Here is a 12,714-nt window from a genome sequence, read left to right on the forward strand (position 1 = left end):
TTTCAACATAACGGCTTGTACATCTCTTGTCTCACTGGCCTGGTCAGTAAAATATTCCCAATAGGAGGTAGTGGGAGGACTTTTCGAAGATTAAGTTCATGTACAGTCCTTGAAACAGTGTGCATAATTGGTAAGCAGAGCATGCCATCATTGATACACATAACCACCTATAACATCATCCTTCCGGTTCTCCTTTTCCTCATCTCGCACAAATGTCACTGTGGGAAGAGAGGGACAACCCCGTGGAGGTGTATCTCTTGGGCACTGGCATCCAGCCTAATCACATGGAAATTAAGGGCAGGATCAACATCTCTAACTTTGAGAGAGTGCCTGAGGAGGAGTGGCAGAGCACCAGTGCGCCCTGGACACAGGTGAGCCATCCTTCCCCAGCCCATCCCAGAGGAAGATGAGGACCACCAGACCTGGAGCACCATTGCCACCCTCCCCAGCCATCACCGTCCATCCCCAATCCTCAGCTTTGGCAAGGGAGGACGGGCATTGAGGTTGATCCAGGGTCTGTTGGGAAATCATGGGGTAGATGGCTTTCTCATCTGGTCCTTGTGTTGGTGGAGCAGGAGGACAATTGTGAAAGTCATGGCACCCACCTGGCAGCCCTGGTCAGCGGCCAGAATGTTGGCGTGGCCAAGGACATCAATATACACAGCCTGCGTGTGCTCAACTGCCAAGGGAAGGGCACCGTCAGCGGCATCGTCATGGGTGAGTGGCAGCTCCCATTCTGTTGTTTTTCCATCTGGCCATGCGGGGAGGGGCTTCAGCCAGGGAGGAGCAATGTCTCCAGACCCAAGAGGGCATGGTAGCCTCTGCCACAGAGTACCAGTGGAGGAGCGGCAGAACCCTCAAGGTTGCCAGTGCAGGTGGAGAGACTGAGGGCTCAAGGGAGCAGAGACCCAGCCCAAGTGAGCCCCTGTTCCTTGCTCCTTCTCCATTCCATGTGCTCTGTGCTTGCAGAATTCTGTGTCATTTGTCATGTGGGCTTAGATCTCGGCAGAGCCTGAGGAGACAGAAAGGAAGACAGCAAGCATGGTGGGGCTCATTTCTCCCTAGTTTGGCTCCATATGTCACCTTGGCTGAGCAGACTTGGTGGAGGAACCGGCAACCCATTGTCCAGACTGTCCCAGGTTTCTTCATCCACTGCATGGAGAGGAGAGGTGGGGCCCGGGTCTGAGAGGTCCTGCTGAGAGCCAGGCCTGTCGTGGCCATGGACAGGGAACAAGGAGGGAGCTCTGCACAGAGCTGTGGTGGCCAAAGGCTGAGCCAAGGGCTCTGTACGCCACACCTGGGGCTGGCAGGTGACATCCATTAACAGTTAGTGAAGCCATCTAGAGAGGGCAACTTGTCCAGGCTCACAGAGAAGAACCTGGCTCACAGAGAAGATACTGGCTCACAGAGAAGATACTGGGTGGAGGCTGACTCACCTTCCCCAAGAGCCCAGGCCCCTGGTTGATGCTCAAAAGCATGGAGTCCAGAGGTACACACTGCCCCAAATCTTATTCACAGAGGCTCCAGCTTTGTGTTCCATTGCAGGCAGGGATCAAGAGTCCCTGGCTCATCACAGTGACCCCTGTGCCTGTCTCATGCCTCTTCTGATTGACCTTGGCCTTGACCTTTGATTCCCAAAGGTGATGAGTGGAGGGAAGGCTTTGATGCTGAGCCTGGCACAGGGAAGAGCAGCCCCTCTTTGGAGTTTCAGTCATGGCATCACCCGGCCAGAGCAGGGCTCACACAGAGGAGCTGTCACCTCCACCACAATCAGCAGTTCCTCTGTGCACAGTGACTGAAATGAGGTGTGACTGAGCACAGAGCTTTGCTCAGCGCAGCGGTCTAATAACTACAGCTGTGACTGCGCTTGTCACCCCCACTACCATGCCCACTCCCCCTCCCTCGTCAGCAGCTGTCCTCTAGGCATGTGGCAGTAAGATTCCAACTCCTCCCTTGGCCACCGAGGCCCAGTTCCAGGAGTGGCTGAGGAGTATGTCCAGTTACACCATGTAACAGCAGCAGCTAAGCCTATGGGGTTGTTTTCAGCAGGTTTCTAAGGTGGAGGGGGGATTAGAAACCAGGTCTGCAGGCCACGCTGTGTGGCCAGAGGGAGCCCCATCCTCCTAGCATGGCAATCAGCTGCTCTTGGAACCCTGGAGACAGCCAGAATACCTGTGCCTGTTTTACAAATGGGGTTGCCAGCTGGCATCAGGCAGCCAGGACAGGCTCAGGTTCCTGTGGATCCAGAGCTCTGCGAGACACTGGAACCAGGCCTAGAGTGTGGTGAGTGTTTGTGAAGTCTGCCTTCATTCTCAGAATGCCAGGCTTCTACCTCAATAGCCGTTTCCTGGAAAAGTGTAAGAACAGGTTGTGTGAGCATCTTTAAACAAGGCATCTAGAGAGGCGAGCAAGGGAAGTCCTTGATATTGGCTGGTTTGAAGCTGCAGTTGCAATTAATGGCTTCCATGTGCACACATGGGACACGTGTGTATGTATGTGTTTCTGTGTGTGTGTGAGAGAGAGAAAAAGAAAGAAAGAAGGAAAAAAAAAGAAAGAAAGAAAGAAGAAAGGAAGAGGGGCAGTGATTTAAGGAGTGGTCTTTTTACTTGGCTGGTGAGCCTGCAATCTGCAGGGCAGGCCAGGCAGGCTACTGATGCCTGCAGCAGCTGACTGCAGTCTTGAATCAGTAGGTTTATGGAGGCAGAATTCCTTCTTCTGAACCATCATGTGATTGAGCAAGGCTTACTACCTTAACAAAAGTCATTAAAATGAACAGCAATTGATGTAAATGTTAGCCATGGAGTGTGTGTGTGTATGAGTGAGTGTGTGTGTGTGTGTGTGTGTATGAGTGTGTGTGTGTGTGTGTGTGTGTGTGTGTGTGTGTGTGTGTATTAGCACTTAGATGCATTTGACCCAACATAGGGTCATCACTGCTTTTTTGGAGGGAAGGGGTTGGAAGGAAGCGTGTCCCTCTCCAGGCAGTCATCTTGTTCTCAGTCATCTATGTTCGCTCAGGCTTGGAGTTTCTTTGGAAAAAGCTGGTCTCCAATCCCTCCAAGCGCATGGTAGTGCTGCTGCCACTGGTGAGTGGGTACAGCCAGAGCATCAACAATGCCTGCAAGCTCCTGGCAAGGGCTGGAGCAGTGCTGGTGGCTGCTGCGGGCAACTTTCAGAGCAATGCCTGTGCCTACTCTCCAGCGTCGTCTCCTGAGGTAGGTGCCAGCAGGGCTTCCTGCTCATGTCCTGCCTTGCAGGTTGTCAGAGGCCCAGCCTCCACCCCCAGTGTGACAAGGGTTGGGGCTAGTCCTGCCCTTCCTGTAAACCACATCCCTACACTGCCCCCCCGACCCCCCCCCCCCGCATGGAATCCTCCACCTGTGCCATGCCTCCCCTCCTGACTGACATTTGCAGAGCCCCTGCCTTGTGTGGGGCTTGTCTGGCAGTACCAGGAGGAGGACACCTGTCCCACTTCCCCGATTTCTGGGTGCTGAAATGTGGGGAAGCTGCTTCACTCTCCCTCTTCCCCTGAGACTGGCCCAACAGGCCTACAGAGATGCTGAACTTAAAACCACCTGTACCCAGCCTGGCTGATTAGGGGTTGCCCCACAGCACTCTGCCTTCTTGATGACAACATTATATGTTTAGTATTTGTCTCCCTATTATGTACATTAAGCATGGGGAGCACTGTCTATATCCTGTGGAAGTCCCGGAACTGGACATGGAATCAGCTGTGCTCATGAGCCAGATTTTCCTCAGAAGGGGACATGTGCAAGGGGCTTAAACAGGTAGTATAGGAGTCAATCAGTCTGCCCCTGAAGCCTTTTCCTCAGCTCTTTGCCACATTCCAGGTCATCACTGTTGGAGCTGTCAATTTCCTGGACCAGCCTTTCACCCAGGGACCTCTGGGGACCAACTATGGATCCTGTGTGGACATCTTTGCTCCTGGGAAAAGCATTGTCAGTGCTGACAAAGACTGTACCATTTGTTATGTAAGAAAGAGTGGGACCGCACAGGCCGCTGCCCATGTGGCTGGTGAGTCATTACACTACTGTCCTGGCCACCAGGATTCCAGTGGCCCCTTTGGCCAGATCCCCTATATGCCAGGCTCTGCGCAGGAGGACCCAATGGGCAGACCTGATGGTGATGGTGCGCTTTGCATCGCTGGGGTTTGGAGGTTAAACAGGAGTTCACCTGGTGAACACAATGGCCAGTTCCAAGGACAATCTTTCACTAAGCAAGGGATTTCAGGTGGCTTCATTTTGGGAAGATCACATGATGTGTGCATGTGTGTGCATTTGTGTCCTAAAAGGAGTTCCCAGCTAGGACGGAAGGCCAGGCCATCACCTTGTCTGACCTCTCCCTCCTCCATCAGGCATTGCAGCCCTGATGCTCACTGCCCAGCCAAACCTCACTGTGGCTGAGCTGAGGCAGAGGCTGCTCCACTACGCTATCAGCAATGCTATCGATGACACCTGGTTCCCTGTAGAACAGCGAGTCAACACCCCCAACCTGGTGGCTGCACTGCCCCCAAGCACCCAGGAAACAGGTGAGCAGGGCAGGTGGGTAGGCAGAGGCCAACCTGGGCTATGAGAGGCCAATGAGATGGTGACAGTCCCCAACCTGGTTGACAGAAGGACTGTCCTCCTCAGATAGGACTCCAGGCTCCAGGGCATTGTTGTAACTCTATAGTTTTACCTCAAAGTTTCATGTGGTGTCTTAGTTTCTCTCCCTCACCTCGGGTTGAACCTTTTTCTGCCGTCTCCTGGTGCTCCCCAAGAGCTTCCTTATCCTGTTCTTGTTGCAGGTGAACAGATGTTCTGCAGGACTGTGTGGTCAGAACCCAGGGGCCTCAGGCTGACACATGCTGCTGAGGCTCACTGTGACCCTGAGGAGGAGCTGCTGGGCTGCTCCAGCTTCGCCCAAAGTGGGAAGCGGCAGGGCGAGCGTGTGGGGGTGAGCTGCACACTCTCTGTGCCCAGTCCTCTGTCCTCTGGATTCCAATCCCTGTCTCGACTTCAAAGGCCTGGGCAGGGCCAGATGCTCCTGGGGGATTCAGGACAGACAGCACCCTCATGGGCACAGGAGGGAAAGGACAGCGTTGGCTTCGGCTCTCTGCCTTGCCTAAAGCCATCTCTGTCCTGGGTGTTTTTGTCTCATGCCTTTTGTTGTAATGTCTGAGGAGGCTTAGCTCTGAGGATCGTGGTTCAAAAACCAGCCCAGTCAGGAAATGTCATGTGGTTCTTATTTCCAATTAAGCGTGAAGGGGAGTTTCAGCTCTGCTGGTAGAATGCCAGGTTTGAATAATAAAGCTGAGGGACAGCACCTAGGCCCTGAGTTCAAGTCCCAGTACTGACACACCCCTTCCTTCTCCTTGCCAACCAAGAACATCCACAACCAGGACCCTCAGGTTGGGATGACAGAGGCTCTGTGAGCTGAGAATTTCAAAGGTGCAGAAGTAGCTGATGGAGTTTCCAGACCCTAGGTGGCCCTGGGAAGGGTAGGGGGCCATGAATGCGAGGTGGGTGAACATTTCTGTGCAGAAGTCAATGTTAGGGAGGTTTCTCAGGCGAGGCCTGGTGCGTCAGGGAGCCCACAGGCCCTGTGCTGCTGTCTCAGATCACCTTGTCTCCACTTGGAAGCCATTGTCAGTGTTGGGAAGATTCATCTGAGCTGCACATGGCACCAGAGCCTGCCTGGGCTCAACCAGTGCTGAGGACTCAGGAACCAGAACTTGCAGACTGGGTCCCTCTCAGACCAGATTCCCCAGTCCCCAAACCTCTTCACAAGTTCCCATTCCTCTCTTGGACTCTCAGATCCTAGGAAACAGACGCGTTTGCCTGGCATTTGGAGATAGTCAGGTTTCTGCGGTGGCCAGATGCTGCCTGCTCCCGCGAGCCAACTGCAGTGTCCACACAGCTGCTCCAGCCTTGGTGGGGCTGAAGACCTACACCCACTGCCCGGATCCTGACCAAGTTCTCACAGGTAGGGGCAGGTCATTCCAGGATGAGTCAGAGGCACTACCTCCTGCTGGTCAGGAGCCTTGTCCCACACTTGGTCCCCATGAGTGTGAGCAGCAGATTTAGGAGCCTCAGGAGTCATAGCTAAGCCAGATGTGCAACTTACATGCCATGTGGCCTTGGGTAGGTTCACCTCTCTCTCTGTTTACCTCTCTCTTCCTCCCCTGCCTCAGTGGCAGCGATGAGAGGGATGGCAGATGGGCTCCGGCTTGGGCACTGGGAGCTGTTTACCAGCTGTGTGGTGGGGAGCCATAGTTCAGGCCTGTCAGAAGTGGGGCACAGCTCAGGTTGATTCCAACTGCCACTCAGTAGCTGGCAAGTTCCTTCTCAGCCCTGAGCCCTAGTGTCCTCATCGTGAATGCTCAGCTCTAATCCTGGGACAGTATGCTTTCTGGTGACCACGGTTATCGGCCATCACTCTGAAGTCCTTTCTTTGTGCTAAGGACCTTCTGTCAAAACTTGCCCAGGAAAGTGTCTGGAAGTCATGGGTGAGGGCTGCACTGAGGAGCTAGGCACTGTGGATCTTGGGCTACAGCCATGCTCCGAAGGTGCTTGGTACCAGGTGGGGCTTAAGGGGCTCTAGGAATTATCTTGAATCACTAAGTCAGGAGCTGATCTTGGACAGCTAAGCACAGGGGAGACTAAAGGCTCTGGAATAGTAAGGGTCAGGTGAGGTTAAAAGCTGGCTGGATTAGAATTCTCAGCAATCAGATGAACCCAGTGTCTAGAGCCTTGTCCAGGACAAGAGCTCCATGTGGCTGCTGGCCTGGCAGGAAGCCTGGCCTTTGGCAAAGCTGCAGAACCACAGGCACTCACTGCGTAGGCCATGCCAAGTTCCATTTGCAGGTAAAGTGGCTGAATTCATTTCTTAAAGCCACACAGCCGGGAGAGGGGCTCTGGTCCTGGCTACCATAACCCTAATGTGGGCAGAGCCCGGGTCCTGCATGGGCAGTCCGGGGACTTCCCAGGCATGTTCTGCTTCAGCTAAGCAGGAACTCTGTGAGTCGATGGTATTGCTCTGACTGTTTTCGCAAATAGGAAAACTGAGCCTTGATGAATTCCAGCAAGCCATTCACAATTTTACAGCCAGGTGCCCCTGATTTCCAAGCCCACAGATCCAAGCTCAGGCTGATCTTCTAGCTGGTGATGGATGGGGAAGGGACCTGAGGTGGGAGGGGGTTTTGGTGAGATGTAGCTGAACATTTCTGGCCTGGGGATCCTGTCCCAGGGCTCCCCTTCTTTGGTGGAGAGGAGACCATGTCATTCCCAGGAAACTATGGCTCAGAGCAGTTGAGCTGCTCTCCCAAGTTCCTACAAGTCAGAGCTAAGCCAAAAGTCCTGCTGCTCAGGCAATGTCTCTTCTACTCAGAGCTGCTCCTGGGTTTCCCTGGGTTTGGATCCTAAAAATAAAGTACGTGATGGAGGGGAAGGGTCCACGGCATCCCAGGGTGTGAGCTGGCCCTCTTCTGTTCCAGGCTGCAGCTCCCATTGGGAGGTGGAGAATCTTGGTGTCTTCCCACATACCACACCTAAGAGAGGTACTAATCTTCCCAGACGGTGCACGGGACACAAGGAGGCCAGTGTCCATGCCTCCTGCTGCCATGCTCCGGGCCTGCAGTGTACAACGAAGAAGTACAGGCCTTTAAGCCCCTTGGAGAAGGTGAAGGGTTAAGGTTGTGGGAGGTGGGGTGGAGATGGCTGGGCTGTATCCTCTTGGGGTGGTCAGTGCACAGTGGAGGATCTATGCACCTGTGCTGTGTGTATGTGTATGTGAGTGTTGTGGCTTGATTTTGTTTCTGTCCAGATTGGTAAGGTTGCTCTCCAGGTTCCCTGTCCCACTTTAAGGATAGCACACATGAACAGGGTATAAAGAAATGCAGTGCTGGGCTGAGAATGTGGCTCAGTGGTAGAGTGCTTGCCTCGCACACACGAAGCTCTGGTTTCAATTTTCTCAGTTAAAAGTAAACAGAAAAAGCCAAAAGGGGTGCTATGGCTCAAGTGGTAGAGTCTTGAGCAAAAGAAGCTCAAGGACAGTGCCCAGGCCCTAAATTCAAGCCCCAGGATTGGCAGAGAGAGAGAGAGAGAGAGAGAGAGAGAGAGAGAGAGAGAGAGAGAGAGAGAGAGAGAGAGAGAGAGAGAGAGAGAGAGAGAGAGAGAGAGAGAGACAGAGAGACAGAGAGACACAGACACAGACACACAGACACACAGACACACAGACACACAGACACACAGACACACAGACAGAGACAGAGAAAGAGAGAGAGGGAGGGACAGAGACAGAGAGAGACAGAGAGACAGAGAGACAGAGACAGAGGGAAACAGAAAGACAGAGAGAGACAGAGAGACAAAGAAACAAGAAATGCATTACTGAGTCTCAAAAAAGTAATGTAATGCTGTGCTTGTTATACCTGCTACTTTTAAGGAAGAAGTAGGATCTCAGTTTGAGACCCACCTGGACAAAATGTAAAGAAATAATAGCAAAACAATTAAGCTGGATATGCTGGTACAACTGGACTAGCAGCTTGCGCTTTCTCTCTCTCTCTCTCTCTCTCTCTCTCTCTCTCTCTCTCTCTCTCTCTCTCTCTCTCTGTCTCACTCTCTCTCTCTGTCCCTGTCTCTCTGTCTCTCTGTTGCTCTGTCTCTGTCTCTCTGTCTCTCTGTCTCTCTGTCTTTCTCTCCCTCTCTGTAAGTAGCATAAATAGGAGGAATGCAAAGAACTATAGAAGAAAGGGCCAGAGTTGTGACTCAAGTGCTAAAGAGCCTGCTTAGCATTCATGAATTCATACCCCAGCATTACCTTAAAAAAAAAGCAACCCAGTAGTCTGTACTCATACCTGTATGTCGAGCTACTCAGGGAGCTGAGATCTGAGGATTGGGTTTCAAAGCCTGCCAAGGCAGGAAAGTCTAAGAAACTCTTACCTCCAATTAACAGCCTCAAGAAGCCAGAAGTGGAGCTGTGGCTTAAGTCTAGATTTCTAACCCCAGGATTGGTGCTCTCTCTCTGTCTCTCTCTGTGTCTCTCTGTCTTTGTCTCTTTCTCTTTCTTTCGCTCCCTCGCACTGTCTCTCTCTCTCTCTCTCTCTCTCTCTCTCTCTCTCTCTCTCTCTCTCTCTCTCTCTCTCTCTCTCTCTCTCTCTCTCTTACACACACACACACACACACACACACACACACACACACATTAACACCTGTGCACTTAACACACCGAGTGGGAGTTGTTCAGGGCTGGAATGGCTGAGCAACCATGGAAGGTTGGAGGAGAAGGAAGATCTGTGAAGGGAGGGCAGGTCACACTTGGACTCTTGGAGTCTGAGAGCTAGCCTCTAGAGGCCATGGCAGGAGGAGTTTGGGACCTGAGGGTGGTGGCTCTGGTCTGGGATGAGCTGCAAGGAGGAGTGGAGGGCTGTTGCAAGGTCTTGTGGAGCTGCTTGGGGGATGGAGTTGCCATCACTGGGTGGGGAAGGCTGTGGGAGGGGTGGCTTGTAGGGAAGTGGGAAGTGGGAGGGGCTTTGGTTTGTTAAGATGTCTGTCTGAACCCCAGTGTCCTGGTAGGCTGGGGCTGAAGCACCCTGAGCGAGTGCTGGGCAGCGTTGAACACAGTCCCTTTGGAGTGTGAGCGGCAGAACCAAGCCAGGTGTTCACAGTTTGGTCCCCACTGAGGGTTGCTGGGAGGGACAGTGTAGCAGGTGGCTTAGAGACCTGACCATGCATGCTGGACCTGGCCTTACTTGTCTTCCCTGGACTCTGGCAGGTCACCGTGAGCTGTGACGCAGGCTGGACCCTCACCAGCTGCAGTGCCCATCCTGAGAACTCAGTTACCCTGGGAGCTTTCCCTGTCAACAACACGTGTGTGGCGAAGCACCAGGATCCTGATGAAACAGGAAGGACCAGTAAGGAGTTTGTAATAGTCATCGCCATCTGCTGCCGCATCCAGCCTTCATGACAAGCATAGAGTGGATGGAAAGACCTCAACCTGCCGGGTGGTGCTGACCAGGGCAGGATTGGGGTGGAGACTCTTGCCCTGAGAGAACTTGTTCTCACCTGAGTGCCCTTCTCTGCCAGAGTTACAGAAAGGGCCCCCATTAGGAGCAAGGAAGGGTGGTTTGACAGCAAGCGTGGTTCCTGGCAGACTTATCAGCAAAGTCACCTTTCATGTGCATTTGCCTCCAGGAGTTGACACGGGTCTGCAGGAGGCACTTGGATTGAGAGGAGCCAGTGTTAGCAGGAATAAATGAGGGTGACTGGTGCTGGGGACCCCTCCTGGTCTTCTCACTTTGTAGAAACTCCTTAGGAATTACTGATTGAGAGAGCCACACCAGCTAGGACAAGCGTGTCTCAGGTGACCATAGGGCCATGCCTCAGTTTCTCCTTGCTCTACTCCACCTCCAGCTATATCAACGACTGGGAGCACTTGCAGTAGAGGCTGACAGATCATATCCCCATCACTACTTCTCCTGATCCCTGTTCTGCCCTACACTATAGGCACTGGTTACCCATGCTTTATGGAGCAAGATACAGGGCCAGAGTGGGGAGGGCCTGCCAGGCATACAGTGGGAAGTGAGGTGATATAAAGGGAGGTGGCAGGTTGGGCACCTTATTTCTGCAGGGAGCAAGGTGTGAAGGCAGCCAGAGCCTACTTACTCTCGGGCTTGTCCCTGGGGGCATGGGCCTTCTCCTGTGGTGGTCTCATTCCTGGGGTCGGGGGGAATATGTTAGGGTGCAGGTGGCATGTATAAGGATCAGCTGCCCACATGTGAATAAATATCAGAATGTACCAACACTTGTCTATTCTTTGGGTTTTGTTGGCTTTGTGTGTCAGTTCTGGGGCTTGAACTCAGGGCTTGAGCACTGTTCCTGAGCCTTTTTTTTTACTCAAGGCTCGTACTCTACCCCTTGAGCCACAGCTCTAGTTCCAGCTAGTTGAGTAAAGATATGAGTGTCACAGACCTTTCTGCCTAGGCTGGAACTGAGATCCTCAGATCTCAGCCTCTTGAGTAGCTAGGATTAGAAGCATGAGCCATTGGCACCCTGTTTTCTGTTGCCCTTTTATAGCAAATCAATTTTCTGACCTGTTTTGCTTTTGTGACTTGAAATTTACTCTAGGTTTGTTAACCATTTTTATTTTTAGTTGTATTTGAGTGACAAGGAGAGTGCTTGGCTCCCCTGGGACTGGCAGGGAGACCAGGAACTCCCTCTGGTGCTCATCTTACAGGAGCACAGTGAATGTCGATATGTAGCCACTTCAAGACCTACACACAATTGTGGTGCCTCTTCCTAGCCCAAGTTCCCAACCCTTTTCCCATTCCAGGCCCCATCAAGAGCACTGGGCCTAGCACAGGGAATGGTCATGGCACTGCTGCTCACAAACCTGCAGATGCTTCTGAGTCAGGGTACCTGCATGATTATGGTTCTTGACTTGAACCAAGCTTGGCATGTGACTAGCTTTCCAACCATCATGCTGGCATGAAGTTACTCTTGGTGCCACACTGCAGCACAAGTCCCCTGCCAATGGTGGGATGGTATCTCCAGGTCCACAAGATCCCAGAGAAGAACAAGGACTAATCGTGATAAACCTAACTTCCTGGATGTCTTCTATTTTAGCCTGCAGTGACCTCTTCTGGCAGTAGGTGGCACTCTCAGGCAGGTTTCTGCCCCAGATCTAGAGCCATATGAGTTAAGAGCTTTCCAGTTAGAGGAAAGGAAAGTTTCTGGCTTTTGGGAGACTCCAGGTGAGAAGAGTTTGGGAGAGGCTGGGGAAATACAATCCCTACAATTATCTACTGCTGTGTAAGGGACGCCTTACAGAACTCATTCTACTCATTTCAGCTGGCATTGAGTTATTATTGGGCAATGGGTATTATGTAGTTTGGAAGAACCCTTCTGCTAGGCCTCCTTATAGAATTCATGGAGCACATGGTATCTTTATCCATTTTACAAGATATAGTTATCCCATTCAGCGTAGGAACTCCTGTCTCTAGCGAGTGTTGGCAAGTGTCACTGTTTTTAGACAATGTCTACCTCTAATCAATCAATGTATAAATGATGGTGCAAAACTCCTCTCAACCTCTCTTCTGAAAATTCAGAGCCACAGGTGGGAAGTGCTCAATAGTCTAGGGGTAATCATGGCTCCAATGTGAGATCTCTACTTCCAGTTCCACTGTCAGCTGTGCTTGCTTGTTCTTGGAGACCCAGGACTGACCCCAAGCCAGGTGGCTTGATACCTGTGTCTAAATAGCTTCCTACAGAGACTTGGCCATCATGAGTCAGGAGGAAGGGCCTGGCCTGCAGGGAAAGAAAGATTTCGAATAACACTACAGAGAGACTCATGTGAGCAACCCAGGACACAAGGAATGAGAACAGAAGGAAGACTTTATAGGAGCAGGCCATGGGGGAGACACGATTTTTACTGGGTAGTGAACTCCTTGGGAGAGCCAACGTTTCAGGAGGATGTCTATAGACGATTAGCCTGAGTTTGGCATCTTTGCTTGACCTTTACAAAGGAGTCCCGGGTAGAGGAAAGATCTCAGAGGGACCAGGACACCCACAGATCCTTACTGCAGAGTGGCCCTGACCACCAGCCAGAGCAGAGTGTGGGAAGGGAGCATAGCGCCACCTAGGGCCGTGCCTCAGACCCTTGTGATCTGGCTCCCCACATGCACCTATTGTGGTATTTGGAAAAAAATATCTGTGAAACTCA

General features: G+C 52.2%; 1 protein-coding gene across 1 annotated transcript; it reads left to right on the forward strand.

The window, feature by feature from the left end:
• Window positions 1-212: 212 nt before the first annotated feature.
• Window positions 213-9,960, forward strand: LOC138803507 (proprotein convertase subtilisin/kexin type 9-like). The gene is made up of 9 exons (XM_069987617.1): window positions 213-371; window positions 573-717; window positions 3,016-3,212; window positions 3,849-4,032; window positions 4,373-4,546; window positions 4,805-4,953; window positions 5,814-5,982; window positions 7,493-7,677; window positions 9,769-9,960. Exons 1-9 carry the CDS (start codon window positions 213-215, stop codon window positions 9,958-9,960), a joined length of 1,554 nt encoding a protein of 517 aa, XP_069843718.1.
• Window positions 9,961-12,714: the final 2,754 nt, after the last annotated feature.

Source organism: Dipodomys merriami, unplaced genomic scaffold, assembly GCF_024711535.1.
Source record: "Dipodomys merriami isolate MVZ:Mamm:240054 unplaced genomic scaffold, mDipMer1.0.p SCAF_34, whole genome shotgun sequence".
NCBI classification, from domain to species: domain Eukaryota; kingdom Metazoa; phylum Chordata; class Mammalia; order Rodentia; family Heteromyidae; genus Dipodomys; species Dipodomys merriami.